This window comes from Pelodiscus sinensis, chromosome 7, assembly GCF_052426305.1.
Source record: "Pelodiscus sinensis isolate ZL-2025 chromosome 7, ASM5242630v1, whole genome shotgun sequence".
NCBI classification, from domain to species: domain Eukaryota; kingdom Metazoa; phylum Chordata; order Testudines; family Trionychidae; genus Pelodiscus; species Pelodiscus sinensis.
This window is the reverse complement of record NC_143058.1, coordinates 62,645,984-62,672,573: the sequence shown is the minus strand read 5'-3', so window position 1 is coordinate 62,672,573 and position 26,590 is coordinate 62,645,984. Positions and strand designations below refer to the sequence as shown.

At 41.2% G+C, this 26,590-nt stretch overlaps 1 protein-coding gene across 2 annotated transcripts in view; it reads left to right on the top strand.

Annotated features, from left to right (window-relative positions):
• BARD1 (BRCA1 associated RING domain 1) overlaps window positions 1-26,590 on the top strand; it is a 61,974-nt gene that overhangs the window by 16,221 nt on the left and 19,163 nt on the right. For both annotated transcript variants that reach the window (XM_075933951.2, XM_089779829.1), the window contains exons 4-7: window positions 2,089-3,089; window positions 15,908-15,988; window positions 16,880-17,052; window positions 25,835-25,943. In XM_075933951.2, coding sequence (XP_075790066.2) covers window positions 2,089-3,089; window positions 15,908-15,988; window positions 16,880-17,052; window positions 25,835-25,943 — 1,364 coding nt within the window. The remainder of the gene's footprint in view (window positions 1-2,088; window positions 3,090-15,907; window positions 15,989-16,879; window positions 17,053-25,834; window positions 25,944-26,590) is intronic.

The window sequence follows — 26,590 nt, the reverse complement described above, 5'->3', positions numbered from 1 at the left end:
TGACTTTTGTTTCCATCTCGGAAGAAGCATATGATTCCTTTGGATCAAAATCTTGCATTTTCTGAAGGAGAGTTAATTGAGTGTTTCTAGTGATCAGTGTAATGCCCTCTTTGTTTAAACGACGGTGAACTTTTTTTGTAGCTAATATACAACTCTTACAGCATAACATAGATCCGTGTGAATGTCTTTTTGCAGAGAGAATTGAAGGAGATCTATTGTCTTCCTCCCCTACTGAACACAGGTTAATCTGGGATGGCATTACAGAAAGGAAGAATCTCAGAGGGGTAGCCATGATAGTTTGTAACTTTAAAAACAACAATTAGTCCTGTAACACCTTAGAGACTAACAAAAATATGTCTAGTGTCATGAGCTGTTGTGAGCAAAACCCACTTCTTCAGTTGAGCTGGAAGGTGGAGATGAGGAATTGGTGTGTTGGGCATGTCTCCCCTTTCTTGTAGAACTTAATCTGTAGACACATCAGAGGAGGAGAGTTGACACTTGTCTTATTTGTCTCTTCTCCCCCCCCCCCCCCCCACGTGCAAGTCCCTAAATAGATAGGAGACTGAGTGTTGCTGCATTTTTCCGGTAGTCAGGTGGAGAGATTCACAGATAGTTGATACTTCCAGTCAGTGGTTCTGAAAGATGAAGGTTCTGGAAAGGGTCCAGATAGGCAGGCTAAATTTCTATGGCTCTTCTTTGATATTGGTCTGTGGCTAATAGGTGTCTAGAAATCTGTGGGTATTCAAACTTTCTCATATAGACCGCATCTTAATTGTCTTTGGAATGTTTCCCTTCCCTATTAAGTGTCATTGCAACATCCCCATTGCAACTGAAGCAATTGCTTATAAGAGAAACGCTAGGAAAGTGTTCCTTGATTTTTTTTCAGCTTTCTTTCAATGCAACTAAACTAAAAAATGAGGGGTCCCAGTACCATCTGACCAGCCAGCCCTTTGTTTACCATTAACAGTCCATAGATGAGTTTGAGAATCTATGTGATGCATTTTCCAGCACTGCTAATGCCAGAAGTGGTACATTTGAAGAATAACTTGCTGTTCAAATGTTTCATTGTATTATTATTGCTTTAGAATCTGTACTACTGAATGATAATGTATGTCGTTAGTGTCTCTAGGACTCGTGTAAAAAATAATCTGGCCTGACACAAATTCTTGTCCTCTAATCTGTCGAGATGAATGATAGTTACATCAAGGTAAATATTTTAGAATAGCTCTGCTAGTTGTGTAAACAGTGAAAACAAAATGAACGTAAATATTTGCATTTTGTCTTGTGTGATTGTGTGCAGTGGAGTGCTTCCTGTTTTAGATATTATTGTTAAAAACAAAATTGGATCTCAGAGCCTTATGCTGGTTATAAAGTTACAAGGTTTGTTTCAATTGTAACTCCCCTCCTTTTCCATCAAACTCTTTCCTTGAAGTAAGTGGAGAATCTGTAATGCTGTCGTTGACTACCATTATCCCTTAATACTGTAATTATTACTGGATACTAAAATGAGTGATCAGCTAACCTGAGGTTATATTGTTTTTGGAGTAAATCTCAGCCTAACAACACTTTTTTTTCTTTTAACTGAATTTCCACACGTGTGACTCTACTTAATTGGAGGGATAAATAGGGGAATGTAACCAAGCATAGGAAAGCATTCTGTCTTGAAATAGCATTTCTGAAGAGTATTCAGCATGTTTGTTTTGGCAGCTGTCTGCAATACTGCAGTGGTTTTCATCTGATCTGTGTCTGCCGTTTTTCATGTGAATTTTGTTAAAAGTGAAATTATCTTAAACTCCTTTCTTTTGGGGAGTGAGAAAGTGGCACGCCTGTCTGGTATCCATAAACCCGACTACTGCTTGAATTAGAAGAGAGTACTGCTACTAATATGAAATCTAGAATATATGGCGATGACAACTTTCCAGCCATAATGTTAATATACTGAAGTAGAAGTAATACACATATCTGTTTCATAAAGGCTTCTGTTTTTAGCATTCAAAATGTTGATTTACAGCTCTATTCGTAGAAGGTTAAAGGGCTGATCTTGACCTCAGAGCTCATTTTAAAAAAAAAAAATCTCTCCCCCTCCAGATTCTGCAGATGACTTGTTCACATCAGTAGTTCCTGATCATGAATCAAGAAGCAAGAAGAGGCAGATAAAAATGTGGCTCAGCCCACGCAGCAGGAAGATCAGATGTGTCCTAAACAATAGTTCCTCTCAGAAGCAGAATCAACTGGTGATTGATGATAGTTCTCAACAGGGCCCATCGTCTACATATGACTTCTTTCCTTCTCCTCAAGAGAAATCTTCCAAGATGACCATGCCACCCCCTCACAGATCAAGGAAAAAGCGGAAGAAAAAAATTCTAGCAGACTTCAACCAAGTGTGGGGCATAGAGAAGACAAAGCAGCAAGAGGGCAGTGGAACTGAAGGGGAGACCCAAAATGCACCTAAAGGAAAGACTGTGACCTTTTGCAGCCAATCATTAGTTTTAGGCAGTCCAGAGCCAAAGCATATGGAGGAGACAATCGGGCAGGAGTTTGTAACAGAAATCAGCCATAAGAATGGAAGAGAGTCCCCCTTGGAAAGGGCTATGCAAGTAAAACCTGCAGAGGATATAGATAGTGTTAACGTCACCTGTTCTGTACAAGTGAATGGTATTAATACAGAGAAATCTCTGCCATCAGAAAATGAAATTACTTCGTTAAAACGTGGAAGGCAGCAGCAGTCTACATCCTCCGCTTTAGCTCATTCTAAAAGACTTAGAAGAAGTGGTCAGAATGCTGATATGCACTCACTCAGCCAGGGTGGTGGCAGTCCTGAGGTAACTGAACCTGGAACTCCTGTTCATATCTCCCCTCGTGCACATAAACGTAATGGTGGCGCATTATCAAAGACAAGATGCTCTGCAGTTCAACAAATAAATAGTCCTTCACTTTCAAAAACTCCCTCTAGCCCATTCACTTCAAATACTCCCCATCAGATGGAAACGACACCCAGCCCTTCCCTTTTGAAGAAGTCTCCTGGTGGGAACACAGTTACCAAAAGGAATCACAGAGGAGAAACCGTGCTTCATGTTGCTTCCATCAAGGTAGGACAGCCTTATTCTTTTGGTTTGAGACAGTGGATCAGTGGTTACTCTAAGATAGTGCAAATGTTTTTCAGACTGTCACTTTAAAATTGCATCAGTAAATTCCATGTTGTACTTTTTTGGGGTAAGGCCAATTTTTATGGTACTCTTTTTGTATAGATCACCAGATTTAATGAGAGAATGTCTTCATCCTCTTCCGTTCCCCCTTCAAAGAAGAAAAGAAAAAGCCTGTGGCAGTGCAACTCAGAGTTGGGAGTCAATGATCCGGGCCATGTCTTTGCTATATGGTGAAGATCGATGCTGTTGCAATCGATTTTCTAGAGTTTGATTTAGCAGGTCTAGCAAAGACCCACAAAATCGAACTCGGAGGGCGCCCCTGTCAGTGCCAGTATTCCTGCTTCTCGCAAGGAGTTTGGGAAGCTGAAGGGGAGCATTTGCTCCCGTTGGCCTCCCACTCTGGAGACCATGCAGAAACTCAAATTAAGGTATGTCCGTGCCAGCTATGTAATTAACATAGCTGGGGTTGTGTATCTTAATCTGACCTTCCAGGTAAGCATGGACAAGGCCCAAGTCTTGTGGTATGGGGCAAAGAATAGTAGTATAGATGTTCACACTCAGGCTCCGAGAGAATGTCTACACTGCAGTTAAATACCCATGCCAGTGTAGACATTCAGGATTGGGCTGGAGCCCAGGTTCTGGGACCCTTGCTGTGTTTCAGATCCTAGACTCCAGCCTGAGCCTAAATGTTCTCACCACAGCTCAACAATCCTATAGCCCAAATCAGCTGGCATGGGCCCGCCATCTGTACATAATTGCAGTGTAGGCATCCCCTTTGTCCCAACTCCTTCAATGTTTCAAAGCCTTGGCGCCATGTGGTGATGTCCAAGCCGCTATTCTGAACCCCGCAGTTGACCTAGTTCTGACAGTTGAGGGGGGTGGGTCTTTGTTTTGAGGTGTAGAAATACCCTGGGTTCTCCAAATGGATGTCAAAGCTGTGGTTTTGTGCATTCCAACATCAGCTAGGGTCGTCTTGCATGAGACTCTGAGAAAGTGCTGCACGGTTAGGTTTCGTTCTAAAGATATTGTATCTGCCAAAAAATTGAATGTGTGTCTGACATGGTCTTTGGATTTATTTTGGATATTTCAAGTCAACTCTGCTCGGTGGCCTTAACAAATAATCGGCTGCCTGTTCAATGAGCATATTGATACTATAGTTAGATTATTAACTGCAGCTGATGGTGTACAAGACTACATTGACACTGCTTTTGCCTCGCTTTTGAGACCTTGACTTCACAGCACTAATATGACTTTTGGTATCGCTTTTTAGATGGGCTGTCTCTGGTTTTCTTGAACAAAATTGCAAGCAAAAACGCAGTCATAACTGTTTGCTAGGCAGGCATGGAAGGCTGTGTATCAGGAGTCTTCTCCTGTGTTGCTGTCTCTGGGAGGAGAAGCTAGGATTTGATGGTTAAGCAGGCAATTGAGAGTTAGGAATCCTGGATTCAAGTGGATTTTTTGAGAGTTGCTTTACATTTACATGGTTCTCATTCATCTGTGGGGCAAAACAGTCAGTGAATCACGGTCAGCTTCTGCGGTGTCACAGTTCGTGCCCCTACATTTTTAAATGTTTTTTCCTCTGTCATTTCTGTGTGAGACTCTCACAAATAGGCAAAACTGTGTGTAGTCAGCTCACTGTTCACTCCTATGTAATCACTTGTTAAGCTCACTAAATAAACAAGGGGAGGGAGGGATATTTTTTCCTCATCTTTCTTTGGTTATAGTCATGAAAGGTGTTACGTCCAACTGTTTTATCTACTATTGTAAGTGGTGTGGTATCGTTTTAAGAGGGTGTTTTTTATTCCCTGTTGTATAGCGCCTCAAGTTTTCTCTGAGGGAGATCAGACGGACGAGTATCACATACGGGAAGCTTTGGAAACATTAACTGGGGTCATTTCAAAGAACTTGCGCTTTATGCAGTAGCACTTCCATATGTTTTATCCTAAATCAGACATAAAAACATACAACCTCCTCTGTGAAATGCCTTTACCTCTGGAATTGATATACCTGAAAAAAATCCTGACATTGATGCACAACATTTCTCTTTGTAGAGTCAAAGAATTTCCTTGATAAAAAACTGTTTTCTGCCTCTCATGGCATTCTAGCAGTTCTCACTTGCTGCTTATGAAACAATTCTTCCATTTGATTAAGTGGAAGTAGAACCTGTGGGGTTATGAGAACAAATACTCTGTTTGAAATCATTTCTACTTAATTAGTCATAGGGGAGAAAATTATATACTGTATAGGTAGTGACTTGAGAGCTCTAAGGATGGCCTGCTATTACCTCAGTTCACAAATTCAGCATACTCATCCTTTATTATTACAATGTTGCTTGCAACTACCCTTGTATATTTCCAGGGGGAGTTTTAAGAGATGCTGTCAGGATTGATTTGTCCTAAAATTGGGCCCAACTTGACCGCTTTTCCACATCTTCCCTTCAAGATTGCAGTATCTTCGATGTATTACTCTGCTTATTGTGCGATTCATGGTAAACCAAGAGAAGTCAGTAAGGTGCAGGTATCAAGGTACAGTTTTCTTGATGATTTTTGGTCAGTGAGCTGAACATGGAAATCAGGTGCTATTTGTCATTAGCATCGATACAATTTCCTCCGTTTTCTTTACTTGCATTAAAAAACACCCACAATTATTCATTATTGGTTTAATTAGATGGGTCTTCACTGTACCCCTAAAATAGAATGCATCTGCCTTGAAGTTCAGCAACTGATAAAAGGAGGATGATCTTGTGATTTAAGACATGGAACTGAATTCAGAAGATCTGGGTTCATTTCCCAGGTCTACCACAGATTTCTTGTGTGACTCTAAACTAGTCATTTCGGATATGTCTACCCTGCTGTTAGAATAATAGACTTGTAGGGCTGGAAGAGACCTCAGGAGGTCATGAAGTCCAGACCCCTGCTCAAAGCAGGACCAATCCCAATTAGATCAACCCAGCCAGGGCTTTATCAAGCTGAGACTTAAACACCTCTAGGGATGGAGACTCCACTACTTCCCTAGGGAACCCATTCCAGTGTTTCACCACCCTCCTAGTGAAATAATTTTTACTAATGTCCAACCTAGACCTCTCCCACTGTAACTTGAGCCCATTTGCTCCTTGTTCTGCCATCTGTTGCTACTGAGAACAGCCTCTCTTTGGAACCTCCCTTCAGGAAGTTGAAAGCTGCTATCAAATCCCCCCTCACTCTTCTCTTCTGCAGACTAAACAAACCCAAATCCTTCAGCCTCTCCTCATAGGTCATGTGCTCTAGCCCCCTAATCATTTTGGTCGCCCTCCGCTGGACCCTCTCCAGTGTGTCCACATCCTTTCTATAATGGGGGGCCCAGAACTGTACATAGTATTCCAGATGTGGCCTCACCAGAGCCGAATTAAAGGGGAATAATCATTTCTCTAGATTTGCTGGCAATGCTCCTCCTAATGCAACCTAATATGCCATTAGCCTTCTTGGCTACAAGGGCACACTCACTGTTAGAAACTTACAGGTAGCCAATGCCAGTTGTATTGGGCATGGGCTAAGGGGCTGATTAATTTCAGTATTGATCATCAGGTTGGACTTGTAGCAATGGGACCTTCCCACTTTGCAGGGTCCTAAAGTCTATGCATCAGTCTGTTGAAACATCTGCACTGCAGTTAGATAGCACAAGCCCTGTGAGTCTAATTCAGCTGGCCTGGGCCAGCCTAGGTTTTAACTGTGATATAAACACACCCTTTATCTCTCTCTTCTTCACTTCTTCTTTTGTAAAATGTGAATAATACTTATTCTTCCACACTTAAGTCTTATGTATTTAGATTGTAACATCTTCAGGGCAGGAACAATCGTATATTAGGTGTGTATACTGCTGCCAATGCAATGCTAAAATTACGAGCTAAGGGGTTTTCGGGTCTTGGTTGAAGGCAAGAGAGCACATGCAGTCTGGGTTTTCAGCAGTCAGTCTGTAAAGAGCCAGGTGGGTTGAATTATGCATCTCTGGCTTAGGACACAGCCTACTTTGTGTGTGTTGTTGCTGCTTGTGTTTTTATGGTTCTGAATTCTAAGAAAAAAAGTAGTACCACCTTGTAATTTTTCAGCAAGTGTTTTTATTTGTGTATATAGAGAGTGAACGTAACGCAAACAAAAAAGGGAACTGAATAATCTCTGTACCTGACTTCTCATGTAAGTTAGAGGCACGAACAAAAGTCCTTTGAAGTTGACCCTAGGTCTGGCTTTGTCTACACTTGCAGCATCCAGTACTTTAATGTGACATAGTACCAGTGTTGGGAGAGAGGTCTCTTGACGCTTTAGGAAAACCACTTCTACAACGACTGCAGTCCTAGTCCTGGCAGCCTGTTTCATTGGCAAGTTACTGCACTGAAATTTGCTGCGCTTTAAGGGGTGATTTTTCTCCCCCCCCCCCCCACCCCATTAAGAGAGTTTCAGTGCTAGTCACTTGCCAGTGTAGACAAGCCTAAGTTAGAGAGGTGAAATTAGAAAAACGTTGACTGTAATACACGTAAAGTAGCCTAGTCAGCGATTTCGGTTCTACAAGCAGAATGAGATTTTCTTGGTATTTCTGACATTGCTTCCTTGATTTCTTCATCCACCCGTGTTTGTCAAATTGCCATTTGTAATGGCAACAGTCTTGCAAAAAAAAAAAAAATCAGAATTAGAACTAAATTCTCAGGGCCTTCATTAATTATAAAATCCATATTATTTTCATTAGCTTTTAGGCCCTAATACATTGCACTTAATGAAAGTTAATTGAGTTTCTCTTTTTTGGCTTTTAAAAGAGATAATTAACAATGTTATCAGGCATTAAAATTAAGTGTGTTGTGCGATTCCAAATCAATCGAAGCTGCAAGTGTGCGGGGCTCTTTCCCATTTTACTACATCTACACTAATAATAAACATACTAAAAGCAAAATGGTTCTGAAAAAAAGGTTACAGAGTAGATGAGCTTCATGCTGAACTGCTTTCATAAATTAGAATGAATGTAGCTATTTGCCTAGTGAACTGAAATCATGTTTTTTATTACCCTACATACTCATTAAAGGTAAAATTTTCAAGTAGTTAAAGTGCAAAATGGGGCCTTTTTATACTTTTAAAATTATCGAGGCGGCTGGGGAAAGCCTCACTCCATCACAATCCTTCCGCATCTTAATTATCTAAATTATTTTATTACCAAACATTGGATCAGAGAACTACTGCCCTACATAAGTGGTGATTAAAACACAGAAACTTGCACCTTGTAGTTAACACAAGGTTTTAAATTTGGCCTGGAATTAGAGAATCCTCTAAACTTCCTGCATAAACTTACCTTCAAATAAGATTTTGTTTGTGTTTCTCCTGCAAGGCACAAGGCCACTGGGTAGGAGAGACTGTAGAGATGGTTCTCTATGCCAAAGCAGCACCAATATAAAGTCCAGCATGAGATGAGGACAACACAGGTAGGTGTTGGGAAGAGAATTTGAGCTTTCTGCTCTGAATGAATAGCAGCTAAGCACACAGCTGTCACACACAGACTCCGGGAGCAGGAAGCAATTTACTTGTATTTAGGTGACTTTATTTTGAGTGAAGGAACAGTGTGGGACAATATGTACTTGCTTTGGAAAAGATTATTTGGTGTCTATCCCCTCTCTATTCCAGGGATCCTCAATTTTTGTTTTAACTGAGTTTTATTTGCAGAACTTGACCTTTTATTTTCATGGTACTTGCATTTAGTGCTGTGAAGCCTGTTGGGTAACTCCGTCTGAGCCCTTCAGCTTTGTCATGTGTTGTATAGGGCTTCATTTCTGGAGAGATCCAGACACGTGAGGTATAAACCTCCTTCCACGGTGCTCCTGAGCCGAAGGTCCACACTCTAGGCTCTGTTGTAAAGGGACGGATTCCATTTCAACAAGTTCAGTTCACCAATCATCTGTATCATTACTGGGAAAAACTAGAGTGGTTAAGTTTTATGTACGTTTTATGTAATGAGCTTAAATACCTAAGCTGCATAAAGCTTTTTAATGCGGCAACAGTTAGATAAGATCAGAGTTTTTAAGAACTTTGGAAACTGATTGAAAAATCACATGAGTTGGCAGGGTAACTGAGAAGCAGGTGCGATACCTGCTACTCTCTTTAATTTGTTTGAAATTGACCAGATTTAAAGTTGATTATGTCCTTTTATAGCTAAGTGTTGTGATAATACTAAGCAGACCATTGCAGATAAGAATTTCCAGGCTCTTTCAAATGGAATTCACACCTGGTAGCTTAAATGTATTTCAAACAAATATAAAAGCTTCATAACCACTAACAATATAGAATTTAGAAATACAAGAATGGGCCGTGATCATGGCAATTCCTAAATATCAGTGTGGAATGTAAAGCTGTTTCCAATTGTTGGGGTCAACACAATGTTCTACAAATACTGCCTTTCAGAGTGCTCAATTTCTGTGGCTGCTTATGAGATGGAAGCTTAACTCTTCTTAGATGTATCTATTACAAATATATGTGCTGAATCACAATGCTCATTACTCACTAAATGATCTGCTGGTGAGGAAATTAATTGTAAAGAAATCGGAACTGCGGAGCTGATTGTGAATGCTCAGACTGAAACTTTAAAGAACACAATTTCTCTAAATGCTCTAATTCTGTGTCATTCTCTTTCTCCACTTCAATGCAAGCTACAAGTAAGATGGGAGGAAGCAATATGAGCTGGGAGGGGTGGGGGTGGGAATGGGTTTTTTTTGGAACCATCTAGTAGTTTGCTCATTAGATCAAGATACTGGGTTCTTTTGTTTGACTTGCAGTACAGGCAGTCCCCGACTTACGCGGATCCGACTTATGTCGGATCCGCAGTTACGAACGGGGCTCGCCCCGGAGGACACGGACTGCGGGACCTCGCGGTCCTGCCGCCCGTGTACTCCGGGGCTTTCTCCGCGTCTCCCTGGTCTGCAGACCAGGAAGCCGTGGAGCAAAGCCGCGGAGGGGCTCAGGCAGCGGGGCAGCCCAGGCGCGCCTGGGCTGCCTCGCTGCCCGAGCCCTCCCGCAGCTTTGCAAAGCCTCGGGGGAAGCCTGCAGCGGGACAGCCCAGACGCCCCGCGGCTGTCCCGCTGCTGGCGTCCTCAGAGGCTTTGCTCCCCGTCTCCCTGGTCTGCTGGTCTCCAGCAGACCAGGGAGACGGGGAGCAAAGCCACAGAGGACCCAGGCGGCGGGACCGCGGTGTGTCTTGTCCGCCTCCCGCGTCTTCCTGGTCTGCTGGGGTGGGGGGGTGCAGCTAGTACGCCCCTCCCCAGCAGACTAGGCTTTTCTCCGGACGCCTGTGGCAGAGCAGTTGGGGCGCTGTTGGTTGGTCCCGCAGCGCCACTCTGGGCGCTACTGGACCAACCCACCAGCACCCCAGCTGCTCTGCCCCAGGCATCCCCAAGTCAGCGGCTGCTGAAACTGACGAGCACTGATTACAGGAAGCCGGAGGCAGAGTTGCTCTGCCCCGGGCTTCCTAGAATCAGCTGCTGATCAGTTTCAGCAGCAGCTGACTTGGGGACACTTGGGGTTCTTAAGTTGATTCTGTATGTAAGTCGGAACTGGCGGTCAGTTTCAGCAGCGGCTGAATCTGGACGCCAGTTCCGACGTACATACAGATTCAACTTAAGAACAAACCTACAGTCCCTATCTTGTACGTAATCTGGGGACTGCCTGTATAGTAAAATCACCTGGAACTTAGAAAGTAGAAGAGCAGGAATAGAATTCTGTGGACCTATCCCCTTGTCTTGGCTTCGGTCTTGTTCACATTATATTCTAATGCTCATGGTACTTACTTTTTCCTTCCTGGAACTTAATACCGCCTTGCGCTCACTGGTCATTATAAGGAAGCTGCAAAATATCTTGATTTAATAGAAGTAGGAAAGGGGGAAATATAAAATTAACGAAAGGGATGCTGGCTGCTTTCCTTAACCATCTGTGTGTACTAGCATTTGATACAATTGACACTAGGACTAGAAAAAATCCCCGTGCCCATGCCAAATGGGAAGGCTTTCTGGGCAAGTGCCACTAGCATCTGCAGAATCTAAGGTTTTGTTGAGGGGAAAAAACGGGTAAGGGTGGGGATGATGGCTGTGAAAATACCCAGCTCCATGTAAAGCATTGCAATGCTGTCATCTAGCTCTGTGGACAGGTGGCTCTTGTATCTTTCATGCTGCTGTGCCGCTTGGAGCTTTCCCAACCTACAGCAGACTGAAGACTAACCAGCTCCATATAATTGTTCACTGCTGCTATTCACAACCTTGATAATCAGCTTAAAATGGCTTGGTGGGTCTCCAGCAGATAATTGGCGCCCGCCCCATATCTCGTGCTGGTTTTCTTTCTGTTCACAAGCTAGTTATTTTCTCGGGGCACTATTCACTCATTAACAGTAGCCCCTATTAATTTACCATATCAACTTTAACTAGCTAACCTCTTTACCTGTCTTAAACATATGCCCATCCCACGGCATTCTCCCAAGTAAGAGAATCCCAAGTCTTTCCAATAAATCTGTTGGGCAGAATCCTGAACTCTAAATTAACCAAAGTCATAGAAGTCCAATTTACATAGAATTACTCATAAGTCAGCAAAAGGTGAGAGACTGAATTAGTCCAAACTAAAACTGTTGTTCATGTTACCCAAAGATTATTAAGATCATAACTAGTAAGCAAAAGGAGAATGGAATTAAAAATCAGTGGCCCAAAATTGGTGGTTGGAAACAAGGCTAATTAGCGAACAAACTAACAAGGGTATGGGCTATTCTGACCACTTTCTCCTCGGTGTTTTGGAAAGACTCCTGGGGGATCTAATGCTGTGAGATGGTAGATATGTAAAGAGTAAGCTTTATAATCATCATTGCTGTTACTCCAACTTCTGGTGGGACCCGAGAATTCATCATGACACCGTTGTCCTGTTCCTGAGAGATGTCCTGATTTGACTAGGAAAGGACCCAGAGGACATTGTGACTTCCATGGGCTTTGGCTAAAGCCTGAGCATCATCTAGAATAGGGTTTCTCAACCTTTTTTCTATAAAGTTCCCTTTTAAAAAAAAATTGTAAGTACCCCCAGTACCTACACTTTTCAGATGCACATAATTTTTTCTACCATTGCAACACATTTGTTTAAACAACTTATTTGTAGCCGGGCGAGCGATGAAATTTTTGGGGTGTAAAAAGTACAAAAATAATAAAATACTGTAAAACTTAAAACAGTTCAGTTTTCACCAAATTTCAGTGGTGTCGATGTACCCCCAGACTTCTATCGAGTACCCCTAAGGATACTCGTACCACTGGTTAAAAAACACTGATCTAGAACATGAGATGTGGGCTCTTGTCAGCCTCGCCCTTCAGTGAGGTGTCCCCACCTTTGCCATCTCCTTTTCCATTCTCTTTTGTTTAATAAGTCTGGCTAAGCCATCCAGGAACGAGATTCCCCCACACTGCTGAGAGCCCACAACCAGAGGGGCAGCTCAGAGTAACGTCTCCAGAAGCTCGTACAATTTTGCCAGGTCTCTGGATGGCTAGTAACACTTGTGCTGTGCCTGTTTCTCCACAGCAGGGTTGCAGTTACATGTGAGCACCATAGGAACTGTGTTTTTTGTCTTCACTACTCTTTTCTGTGCCCTTTTATGGCTTTTTTGTCTAAAGGAAGCAGTATTGGATTTCAGCGACATCAGCTTCAGCCCATCTCAGCTAACTTTTTTGTCTCTTTTCCCCCAGATAACGATCCCCATTTGCTACCATATTCTAGCTACAAGAGTGCCATACAAAGTTTTCCATATTAAGAGAGAGACCTGTATGCAACTACAAGGAATAAGAAATATTGTTAAAATGAAATTCCTAATATTTTACAGTTCAGTTGCCTTATCTGTTTTTTTTCTACATCTTTCATGAAAGATTGTTAAGGATCGATTGGTGGTTAGTGCTGTGGGACAAAGCAGATGAGTTGGCTGTGTTTAAAGCCCCAACCCAGATTTAAATGTTTAATGTTGAGTATAGACAAGGTCATGTTAACACTTTTGACTCTTTGGGCCCCTTTTTTCCATTAAGCTTAGCATAAGTAGCCTTTGCTAGTGGAAGCTCAGAATAGGCACAAAATATTTTAGTTATTTCATACCTCTGCAAATATTATGTGGTGGAGGGATTGATGACTTCTTGTAGTGTTCCCGAAACATTACAGAATCAAGGAAATAATTTTCTATCTGACCATAAGAAATGTAGCTTTTAAATTAAAAAAAAAAAAAGCCAAAGCAAGTTCTCGGTGCCCTTTAGCTGAGTACCAAATGGGTATGCTTGAAACAAGAGCTGTGTATAGATAGGAGTCTTTTTTGTTTTCTTTGCTGCAGGTGAAAACAAAAAAAATTGAATGATCTGTAATCTTCCTGATTGCTTCCAAATGGAAATGGGCAATATAAGGACTCCGATCCTCAAATGGGACTCGGTTTTGCCAGGTGCTGAGAACTCTGGCCCTGACCCAGCAAAATGTTTAAGTCACTAGCCTACATTTTAGCATGAGAATGGTCAGTTGAAGTCAATGCTTAAAGTTATTTATGTTTCTGATTGTATTGTTGGGGCACTGTTTGGTGCTTGGAACCTAGCAAGATCGGGTCCCTAGTGTATACAGATTAAGATCTGTCCTGCATATATTTTTCCTTGTGTGTTTCTTGTTCAGCGAGTATTCACTGTCAGTAGTTGAATGCAGTTTAAGAACCTCTTAAGTTCAGAGTGTAGAAGACATAACGTCCCCAGGTCTAGTAACGTGCCCTGCGGCTGTAAATTTAAACTTTAATTTCTGGCTATATTTTCTCTGTCAGTCTCTAGGCCACAAACCGCTTTCTTAATGCATCACTTCTAATCCTGATTGACAGTAGCCGTTCAGTCATTGTGCATGTGTGTAATCGAAAAGAAAGCCCTCATCCCCTCCACTTTTATTGTGAATTGCAAGTGGTAAAAAGAGAAGTTCCATTTACAGCCTAGGTAACAAAATGGATTTTTTTCTCATTTCCAGGGGAAAAAAATCCCACTCAGTTCTATTGTAAACAGAGAAATATAGCTTTCTAGTTTTACTCTAACCGTTTTTCATTCTGTGCATGTAGACAGTACTTCTCGTTGTCCACAGCAGCAAAATTTTACAGTAATGAAACGAACATTTTATAGATTTGTAATATTAGTGTTTGCATTTGGAGCTGTTAACATCAGGGATGTATGAGAGTCGTCAATTAGTCGACTACCTGATCAGCCTATATCAGAGACCATGGAGGGGAGGGGAGAAGCAGGAGCTGGTGCTGGGGGGGAATTGGCTTTTAAGGAAATGTAGGAGGAGCCGGGCGGGCAGGCAGCTCAGCTCGCGCCGGGTTGGGGACCAAACCCCGCTGCAGTTCTACAATTTAAAACACAGTAGGAGCCGAAGTGGGTAGGCTGCCCAGGGACTGAGCTGGTCTGTTTTCCCCTATTGAGTAGTGGATAAAAATGTGTTCGACTACTCGATTACTAAAATAACCTAATTTTAACATCCTTAGTTAACACACCTAATGTCCACCCCAGATTTGAATTATTTGCTAGGTGTGTGAACTGCTTTAAGGGAACACTGCAAAAATTTCAACTGCTCTTCACCATGTTTGCAAATTTAGTCATTTTTAAAAAGCTCAGCTATCACTTACCACCTGTAATTCTGTTTGTCCCTGAAGAAAGCTCTGTAGCACTCATCACTGCGTGCAGTGCCTGTGACTATTTTGATTTTGTATATGGTTTCCACTTGAGTTTCTTTCCTGGAGACCAAAAAAGATTCTAACTAGAACAGCGTATTCTTCAATTACTGTAAAATGTAGCATTTTGCTGGGGGCGTCGAGGTTGTGATTCTTGTATGGAACATATCGAGGTGGTTTTTTTTAATATACATTCAGCTGACTGATATCAAACTAGAGTTTTTCCAGCATTTTCTGTGACTGAGTTTATATTTCGTTTATCAGTTGCTGATTATTTTTCTGCTGAACAGAATTCAGCGTTTTGGGATTAGGGTTAATGCTAGTCTACATTGTCTCAGAAACATTCTTTGGTATCCTAGAACAGGCTTTGATGCTCACCTTCATTTAGTTGAATGTTATCCTCAATTCTGGGGCTCATATTTGTTGTTTGTAAAGAAAGAGATGAATTCTAAGTTGTGTTCTGTGGTAGCAGGCTAATGGTCAGGATTTCTTTCAGGTAATATATCTGATGGCATGAGAACTACATGCAATGCATCATGATTCAGGTATTAACTTCTTCCTCTGCTTTTTGTCGAGAGAGCTGCTTATTTTTAATCTTTTTGGATTCCCATGCCTTGCTTTCAGTAGACCTGCATTGGAAATACATGTGCATTTTTCGAGCTAGTTGTTTAGATTAATGACACTTTTTTTTTTTTTGGTTTGAAGGACCTATAATTTTTGGGTAGGTGTGCTTGGTCTTAATCCTTGTAGTCCGTAGCCAGTAGGTGTAGTCTGCCCACGGTTGTTCAGTTGTGTTATGAATTATTTATAAAGTGTCAAATATGCCCTATTCGGTCTGCTCCTGGCTTAAATAAAGCTTTTAGGTGTTTCTCTCTAAACTGTACTAGTAAATGGTGTCATTTTCCAAAACCGAGTAAAACAGGTTGACTAAATGAAAGTCTTGAGTCAGCTGCAGTCAAAATGACGCAGCTTATAATTGTTGTCTCCCATTTATTTTTCTTTGATCTATCCTTTTAAAGATGCTTAGCGGTGATTTTTTTTCTCCCCCCTCTCTCCCCCCCCAGGGTGATGTATCAGCTGTTGAAGATTTACTGAAAAATGGAGCTGACCCCAATGTTAAAGACCATGCTGGATGGACGCCATTGGTGAGTATCAACATTTTTTGATATCTTAATTTTTGTCCATTGTTCTTCCTCACCTCCATTTTTTTATAGTGTATTCTTTCCCTCCCCATCTTTATTGTATTCTAAACATAAAGAAGACAATTGAGGATTACCTGTTGTGTTCCCTCCCTCTGGGGCATCTGGTATTGGCCACTGTCAGCAGACAGGATACTGGGCTAGATGGACTGTTGTTCTGACCCAGTATGGCCATTCTTACGTGAGAAATAGCATTCCTTATGACAATGGGGAATGCTCTTCCTTTAGAATCATTTCACCTCTCATCAAGTGTCAGTATTCTCTGCCACTTTTACTGTCATGTTCAGACAGTGTTCACAAATCCTGTGTGTGGAAAATGATCTCTCTTCAGGTTACTGTGCAAGCGCAGTTTCTTGTACATCCTATAAACCGTTATTGCCAGTAGACCTGTGGGGTGCACGTTAGGTATTGAGATTTGAACTTTGGTTTCTAACAGGTATCTCTTCGATATATTTTTGTATGGTTGCATGCTTGAATATCATTAAAAATGATAGGGAGTGAATGCTAGTCCCTTTTTCTCCACTGCCTTTTTCTCCCTAAGATTGTTTGACCCTAATAGATAATGTGGAAGACATTCCTTTATAGTCTTATTTGCATACTAGGTGCTCTCTGTTAAGATCCACTATAGTCTGTCACTGCCATGATTGAAAAGAGAATTACTCCTGATGGCCTTTGTATTTTCAAAATTGAATAGTGTCTTCAAATCAAACTGCCTGTTTTTGCGATGCTATGAAAGTAAATGCATTAACTGTTGGTGACATCCTTTGACTAAAAGTGAGGGCTTTCATTAGACATGTGTCTCTTTCCCATGTGCTTCTTGTCAACATCCCCAACTAGCACGAAGCTTGTAATCATGGGCACAAGAAGGTGGTGGACCTGTTGCTACAGCACAGGGCTTTGGTGAACACTACGGGCTATCAGAATGACTCACCACTTCATGATGCTGCCAAGAATGGACACGTGAACATTGTTGAGCTGTTGCTTTTACATGGAGCCTCCCGGGATGCAGTGTGAGTAGAAGTGTAATGTTGTTTCTTTAATTGACTTCTATATTTCCAAATTGATGTTGCTGGTGCAAGGCCAAGATGGAACATGGAGAAAATATAACTAAAACTCTTAATACATCAGGTTTACTCCGTGGGAATTTTTTTGCATTCAATTACATACTGCCTTTACCTTCCCCTTTCTAACTCGGATGATCTTTTTTGCTTAGGCTTCAGGATTGTCCTAAGCCAGGTTAGGCAATAAGAGGTCTGGGGACCAAAGTAGAGTTGCCGATGGCAGTTGCTTTGTTTACTCAAGTGTCCACTGGTATGGCTGCTCGAAGCTCCCATTGGCTGTGGTTTGCCATTCCTGGCCAATGGGAGCTATGAGAATCAGTAGGCCAGCCCATGCTGTTTCCTGCAGCTCCCATTGGCTGGGAGCAGCCAATGGGAGTTACGGGTGGCTGTATCTGCAGATAAATAATACATCTGGCTACCTGCCAGGGGCAAATTGTATCCGGCCCACAAGCCCACTTATCGTTTGCCCCCGTCCTAAGCTTTTCTTTATGAAGTTTGGAACAAATCACAAAGTTTAGGCTTTTTTTTGGAAAAAAAATAGAGTAAAAAGAATAATTTGAGTCCACTATAAAAATTATTGATATTTTTTTAAAGTTACTTCCATTTTAGCTCTGTATATTTCTGGTAAGTTTGCTCTATTGAGAGACATGTGGCAAATGTCTGGAGATGTAAAGTGACTGATACATATTTGAGTCAGTAAGAATTATTCATGGGTTTATTTTTCTGAATGTCCTATCAACTGAATGAGATGCAAGGTTGATCGTGAGATGATGTGGTGCGGCAGCAGCATTGCTATTTGTATCAGCTGCTACTGTATACAATCTATAATCTGGTACCATGCATGTTGTCAGTAAATGGCATGTGCACATTACAAGCCTGTAGAATGTAGCCTTTTCATATCTCATTAAACCAGGAAAAAAAAAAGAAATCCTATCCTTGATCCTGGTAGCACATTTGAGGAAAAAAACAGGAAGCAACTATCGTTAGATGTTGGCTTTCCAAGACATAATGCTCACCAGTTGGATATTGGTGAATGCCTCCATGGTTTTTACAGCTCTCCTGGGCTTCTGAAAGTAATGCACAAGCAATCACATTTGGTATAATCCTTTTTGGTAGGAGCCAAAAGACTGTCAAAATTGCACAGTAGAACCTGAAATTAATACCAGATTTTTCAGGTATCTCTTATTAGCCCACCATTTCTACTCGATTTGCTATCAGAAAATCAAATGGTGCTGTGAGAACTTTTTTGTTACCCACACTGGCAAGTTTGTGACCACCTTTAGTCAAAGTGTCTGCAAGAAAATAGATTGAAATCCAGCTCTATTCATGAGAATGTGAACTGACATGGCATAGGGTAATGGGGATATAATCAGTAGTCTATTATTTATTGTCACAACAATGGTTTTTAAAACAGTGGGCCGTGTGATATCCAATACTGCATCCCCTCTAAAATCAATATGTTTTAGGAGATTGGCTCTAGGTAGTATCATCATACTACCATTAGTGGAATCTTTAGGAACAGGAAAAGGGCTCCATTTGAATCTTTTAAATGGGCAGTGTTTGACAGGGATGGGGGGTGCACTATGATTCAGTATTTCCAGGATATACAAATTCATTTATAGCTACTTAAGTGGTTTTACAAATAGGTACCTAGCAATTATTTTTAAACATACCTTTCCAAAGCGAGTGATGTCTGAGAATAATGACAATGCTAGATAATTCTCACACAATAATTGCTGCAGTAATTAATTTCAAACTTTAATAAAGTAATTTCAAACTTTATTAAAATCCTCTGGGTACAAATTTAGCATGCTTTGTATTTCATCTCTTGCTAATGGACGTGCAAGTACCTTGGCAAGTGTTTAGCGTTTTAAGTAAGTGACACAAAAAAGGATTAGTTTTTCTCATCTTATATAGTCCTCCTGTATCTGGTACTGAATAGGGAGGGTAAGGACTAGTCGACTCTCCGATAAGCTTATCGGATAATCGACAGGATAGTCAACTTGTCGCACCCTCAGCCCCTTTCTACCTCTATCAGATAGAGGCGGGAAGAGGAGGGTACTTGAAAGTTGCAGCGCCGCAGGGAGCCCGTTATCCCGGGCTCGGTGCGGCACTGCCACTCTGAAATGCTCCAGCGCGAGATCAGCTGGGGACTGATCACAGCGGCAGTGCCACTTGGAGCCCAGGATCAGATCCCGGGTTGCATGCGGTGCACCAGCTTTGAAATGTACAAGAGTCCCCAGCTGGGGCTCTTGTACAGTTCAAAGGCGGAACGCAGACGTGCCTATCGAGTAGTCAATGGTAATTCCATCGACTACTCGACTAGTAAATTTATTGCTAGTTAATATCCCTAGTACTGAAATACTATTGTATGACTTACTACTGTAGTAGCTGCAGAATTACATTTCTTCCCATTTAGGAAAAGCAATTTGTCCTCTCACTCCAGTAGATTAAATCATTCTGATGTTGTAGCATATAGAAGTATGCCATCCCTTTCTGTACTGTCAGGAGTAAGACTTCAGTATAATAGCACAATGTAAAAACTAGGTATTTGTCACTCGTAAATCACTAAGTGTCAGGTGGCATCCGCTCCTGGGGCACCAGGCCCCCAAGTCACTGGCCCTGTGAGCTGCCAGCCTCCAGATCAGCTCTACTACTAGATGCTCTCAACCTCTGCTGCTAGGCACTCTGGCTAGGTCTATACTGCATCCCTCTGTCGACAGAGGGATGCAAATCAAGCACGTGGAAATTGCTAATGAAGCAGGGATTTAAATATCCCGTGCTTCATTAGCATAAACATGGCTGCCGCTTTTTTTGAAATGGAGGTTTTTCGGAAATAGATGCGGATCTGTCGAAAATAAACCCTTTTTCGACAGATCCTGTATTCCTGAAAAAATGAGGTTTACAGGATCTGTCGAAAAAGGGTTTATTTTTGGCAGATCTGTGTCTAGACTGCCGTTTTTTGAAAGCTCTGTTTCGGGGTAGAAAAGCGGCAGCCATGTTTATGCTAATGAAGCATGGATATTTAAATCCCTGCTTCATTAGCAATTTTGACGTGCCTAATCTACATCTCTCTGTCGACAGAGAGGTGTAGTCTAGACACAGCCTCTATGGTCCTGTGGATCAGAGTTTCCCAGGTGAGAGAGGTTCAGTCTGTATTAAAATATAGTAATTTTAGGTATATCATATCTTATTGCAGTGCCTAGAAGTCCCAAGTGAGATAAAATGCATTGGGTTAAATGCTGTACATTTATATGGGAAGACCTGAAAACTTATGCTTTGTCTACTCTGTATGTTCAGATAGTAGAGGAAGGAGTTCCTTTTATCCCCAATTGACAGATGGGCTGTGTCCACACTCAGGGGTTCTTTCGAAAAAAGTAGCCTTTTTTCGAAAGAACTTCCCCTGCATCCAGACTCAAGCCGCGTTCTTTCGAAATTATTTTGAAAGAACGCGGCTTTTCTTTCGATGGCGGTAAACCTCGTTTCACGAGGAAGAACGCCTTCCTTCGAAAGTTCTTCTTTCGAAGGAAGGCGTTCTTCAATGTAAAGAGGCTGTCTTCGAAAGAGAGCATCCAGACTCGCTGGGTGCTCTCTTTCGAAAAAGCGGATTTCCGCTATCGAAAGATCCGCCTGCAGTCTAGACGCGATCTTTCGAAAGAGGCTCTTTCGAAAGATGCTTTCGAAAGAGGCTCTTTCGAAAGAAGCCTGCAGTCTAGACACACCCATGGAGAACCAAGGCAGAGACTTGCTGAAAGTCTCATGGGAAGCCTGCGGCCATGCCAAGAACTACGCTGTGCACACACTGTTCATCTATGAAGTATCTTTGCCTTTCAGACACCTTTAAACAGACCTCTAATATACCATACAAGTACATTTCACTTCTAGCGTCTCACCTCAAGGATACGGTCAGATTTTTATCTGTACAATTTAATATAGGAAATAGCTTTACTATCAAAGGAAGCATGTGTACATATTTTATAGGCTGAGAAATCAGCTCAGAATTGTTTTTATGTTCCAGAAGACATGGGATTTCAGTTTTTCTTGGCAGTACTTTTTGGAAATCTGCAAGATTAACTCGTTAGGACATTTTCTTTGCTGTTCAATTTTTTTTCTGACGAATAAAGATTGCAAACTGCAAATGGAAAATATTATATGGACCAGTGGACCTATTAATTGCCCGGCTGGTCTAGTTAATATTTTTAAAGTTAATCTTCTACACATTTATATTTTCATGTGCTTGTTTTTTTGAGTGCTGTCTTTTTCCCCCCCTTGCTTCAGAGCAAGCCAAGTGACTTGAAAAATTAGATCTATGCAATTGCAATTTCACAGTTGTTCATAAATGCTTTCACTCAAATGGGCCATCTTGCAAGTTCTTCATGGACAATAAGTTTAGCATTAATACAAATTGTTTTGTTGCCTTATTTTTTTAGGTGTGTTTTAGCCTTCATTCTCAGTGGCCACCAGTTTGAGTCTGAACAGTCCCAGACAAATGGGGTTGTTTGTTTAGAGGTAGCTGTGCCTCTAGGTGCAGATATGAGCAGGACTTGGGTATACATTGCTCCACCCCATGAATATCCTGCCTCAGTTGATACTTTGACACAATTCCTTCCTTGTTTTCCCCTTCCTTGAGTGCTGCTGGAGGTCTGTATTCATTCGCCTGTTGTCCTAAACCATCAGCAAATCATAACCCTTCTCCCAGCACAAATTAGTGTTGGCTAGTGCATTGGGGAGCAGAATCAAGGCTCTACCCATTCTCTGTCCACCTACCCCCTGGGGAAGTAAGCAGATATCTCTAGTGGGTCAGAATTAAGATGGCCTGGAGCTCTAACTTGGTTTTCTCATTTTCAGAAGGTTGAGTTTTGCTGAATTCTATTTTCTAGAAAGGCATGAGATGCCATTGGACAATCTTTATTTTTTTTGCCAGTGAATAATGTCATTCAGCACAATTTCATAGAAGGTAGTTCTTGTAATCCTGCCTCACCCCCAAAAAGACACAAAATGGGTTTATTTTACAAATCCAGTTGATAAAAGCGGCTGTGTTATTATGGTGTCATTGGATTTCTCCTGGGCTTTACTTTAAACACATTAAATGGATTAAAAACTGGGTTACTAACATGTCAAAATGGGGAGATGGCAATGAGGAGAGCTGTTTCCTGCAGGTTCCCCCCAAGAATTAGTTCTTGGTCCAACTCTTAAATATTTTGATTAGTGATCTGGACAATTATATATAATATTTGCTGGAGAGTTTGCAGATGAGACAAATATCGGTGGGGCAGATTACAGTTGTGGGGCAATCTGACTCCAGTGGCTAAATTGTTGGGATTGTGACTGTTTTAATGCAGTCTAATCAAGGTTATAGATCTGGTAATCAAGAATACAGGTTATCTTCAGGATGAGAGACTGCCTATGAAGATAGTAATTTAGAGGGATTTAGGACTCATCATACAAAATTAACTCAATCAGTGCAGTACTGAGACCAAAAGATCAAATGGAAAGAAAACCCAGAATATTTTCCTCAGAAGCATGAGATTGACCTAAACTGGCGGTGGGACACTGGGCTGAGTGGACCTTCTGAGAGGTAATACAGAAAATCTTTTCTAGATGCCTGGCTGGTATGTCTTGCTCCCATGCTAGAAGGGTTTTTCCTTCTTCTGTAAATAAATTGTGGTTTGCCTGCAGGAATCATCTGCACATAATCTCATCTCATAATTTCCTGGTTTTCCAGAGGTTATGGTCTTTGGCACACAGAACAAAACCTACAGCCCATGTTTGTTCAATTTTACAGTTGCTCAATTAAAATAAAAATATGTATCCCAAAATATTCAAGATGTGTAACAAGGCCCAGTTGTGCAAACCAGAGTTCTTGCATTTCCTAGCATTGTGCTTCAACATTGTGGGTATGTCTAGGCCACATCCCTCTGTCGCTAGAGGGATATAAATTAGACATACCGAAATTGCTAATGAAGTGGGGATTTAAATATCCTGTGCTTCCTTTGAATAAAAATGGCCACCGCCTTTTGCCGACGCGGCGATTTTCCAGCAAAAAGCGGCAGTCTAGACGGGGATCGGTTGACAAGGAAAGCCTTTTTCAACCGATTCCTTATGCCTCGTGTAACGTGGTTTACAGGATCAGTCAGAGAAGGCTTTCCTTGTCGACCGATCCCTGTTTAGACTGCCGCTTTTTGCCGGCAAATTGCTGCGTTGGCAAAAAGCGGCTGCCATGTTTGTTCTATTTAAATCCTTGCTTCATTAGCAATTTCAGTAGGTCTAGTTTACATCCCTCTGGCGACAGAGGGCTGTAGTCGAGACATAACCTGTGTGAACATCCCTTATTTTTTGTCCCCTTGCAATACCAAGATGGTGTAGAGTATGCACTGGTAAAAGGTCAACTTGAAATGTTCTTTGAAACAAAAAATTCCTAATGGTCATAAAACCCCAATTTAATACAAGGGGAAGACTGAACCAGTGCAAATAAAAACACTGTTCAATAAGGCATAGAGTTGTTCTTTCATGTAATTGCCAAGATCTAGGTTGAAGCTTTTGGGATTTTTTTGTCACAATTAATGACCTCACTATCACTCTATAAAATAAAAAAGCAAACGAACTGGCATGAAATGTAACATTTTTAAAAACTAGGTTCAGCCATCTGGTGGAAAAAATTATTTTAATGCATATGCCAATATGAATTTCTCTTTTGGACCTGTTTGAAGGAGCCATCTTACAGCAGCTTGATTTAAATATGGCCTTAATTTAAAGAGAGGTCAAAGCCTACTCTGGTCAGGCATGACAAAGCAGGAAAGGCATGGTAGTATTTAATGGGCTGCAACTCCCAGGACTGGACTAAGATGTAACCAACTATCTTTTAATCTGTAGCATTTGTATTATGCCCGCTCCCTGCACATTAGAAATAGTGGTGCTAGGGTGACAGTATTGTGAAATTGAGATGTCTTAGTAAAAACCCGTCCAGAATCTTTGACCAGAGATTCTGTCTGTTGTACTAAAGAGCAGTGGGGAAAAGAAGAGGCGCATTTAGGCTAGAATGATCATTCAGCTTGGATTTAATTGTTTTGCTTTGGTTAAGACTAATAATACAAGAATCTTGCTGTTTTTGCTAAATCACGTAACTGTGCTGGGAGATTTTTTTACCTATGGACTAAAATCTGATTTTTCAACTAAATACAAGCTTTATGCCGCAGCGTATGGCTATCCTGAAAAGATAATGCTACCATGACACAGCAGTTTTTTGACCTCCTTAGATCTTCTTTTTGTATTACTCCTTATTCTGAAATATGCATTATCCAAGTTACTTCACACTCAGGGCGTTATTCCCATCATGAGCTGCGTTTCCTTTTAATATCTATTGCCATGGAAGGTAGAAGGAAGAGGAATGGCTATAGTAGACGAAGCAGGTATAGTGCCCCCAGGAGTGAGACTGTGCTTGCTAACACCAGTTATTATACCTATTCTGTAGCTGCAGGCTTTCCTCCTCTAACCACTGGGGAGGAGACAGAAGTCATAGCCACACTCAGACAAACTCACCGTTCACCACAGGTACAACTACCCAAATTATGGCTGGTGAATTATGTGGGATGTAGGAGGTTACCAGCATGCCTTACAACCATAATCTCTCCTTATGTGGGCACATTTGTTAGGTCTCATACAATAGCAAAGAGAATAAGGGAGACCGCAAACTGTGAGTTGATGCTTATAATAGAAAGTAATCTGAGCCAGCCATGGGAAAAGTATGCGCATGGGTGTTTTGGGTCACAGTGGTGGTCCTGTTAACAGGCATCTTATATGCCTGTTAAAATATGACACTGTTTTGTTTGAATTGTGTTTGAGTTCTGGTAGCTGGATGATTTGCCAATGAAATATTGGGTGAGGAGAAAATAGCATTTACAATAATCTCTTGATCTTGGCTTGATCAGTACCTCTGTTATACAGGGCATTCCCTGTTATATATAACCCCGGTGTATGTCGCTTCTGCACTAACGCTGTTGATGCTTGTCGGAACTGTTGTGCTGTAAGTCCTCCCATTCCCCGTTTTTACGTTGTGCCAAAAAAAAAAAATTAGTGCTAAAAAAATTCCCCGCTTTATGTCGTTTTGCTATATGTCCACTTTTTTGGAATATATCTTGGACATATAGAAGGGACACCCTGTAGAAAGACTTTCAGTCTGTCTTTTCTAGTTTGTAGTAGCTTAAAAGGTCTTTGGTAGCTACACGGAAGCCCTTTTTTGATACTTGCTAGTATATATTTTTCTAGATCAGCAATATGACACAACATTAGTGGATTCAAGTGCAGATCTTGTGTGCTAGTATATTTGTATTTAAATTGTAATAATCTATTAGAACTTTCCATTTGGAATCAACATGCTTTCTTCCCTGGTGGTGTGATTGCAATTAAACATTGCAAAGCCAGATTCTCTGTATTGAAAATTCTGGCTGTTGTGGTAGATATCATGTGTGAGCAGCAAAACATTTAACTAGGGCTATGGCTTATTTAACTTAGCATCTAGTTGTAAATTCTCTTACTTTTCATATTGAATGTAGCAGCTTGTGATTGTGAATCCATCTGCCTTTGATGCAGTTCTTGAGTCTTTTCTGTGTGTTTTAGCTGAAATTGCATATTAATAAGAAGGTGGAAAAACTATCCAGCTAATGCATCCAGTTAGTTAAGAATCAAGTCACATATTTTATTTACTTAAACCCATCTGTGCTTGTTTTACCAGTAATATATTCGGTCTGCGCCCTGTGGACTACGCAGAAACTGAAAAGATGAAGTCTGTGCTAATGCTACCGATGAAGAATGAATCGTATTCATTTAGTCAGTGCTCAGAAGTAAGTGGTTCTAAAAATAAAATCCATCTTGTGAGCCCAGAACACTTTGGACTTAAGGTAACAAGGGCACCTGGCTGGATAGACAGGTTAAAAATGGACCTGGGAAAAACAGTCCCAGTCAAATTTTTCAAGCTCTCCAACAATTTCAAGACGCTTTCTGTGACAAATTATTTATACGGAAAGTGGCATGACGAATTTATATGCAAGACTGTGGGGTCATCTCCATAACTTAGAATGGCTTTGTTGATTGGGAACGGGCATATTATTTACAAACTATTGACAAACTTTGTTCCGCATCCTGTGTTGTCTGCCTCTGTTATTTGTTGTAGTATACCACATCCAGTAAAAAGCACTTATCCTTTGTTGTAAATGCTTTTACATACTTTCAAATATAATAAGCTATTCCACTATCTCCCTTCACCCAGTAATTAAGATGTTTTCAGCTGCTGGGCTATTACACATCTTTACAGTCTTCTGCCAGCGGCCTTTCAGTTTCTTGCAGCTGGAGAAAACAAATGGGCCACACAGCATGCCTTGAACAATCACAAATGTAGGACAGCGTATAGATGATGGTCTTATTTACACAAAGGCCCCTTTTCACTACTAGAGGAATGTATAGAGGCTTTAGTGTAAACGAGAATTACAGA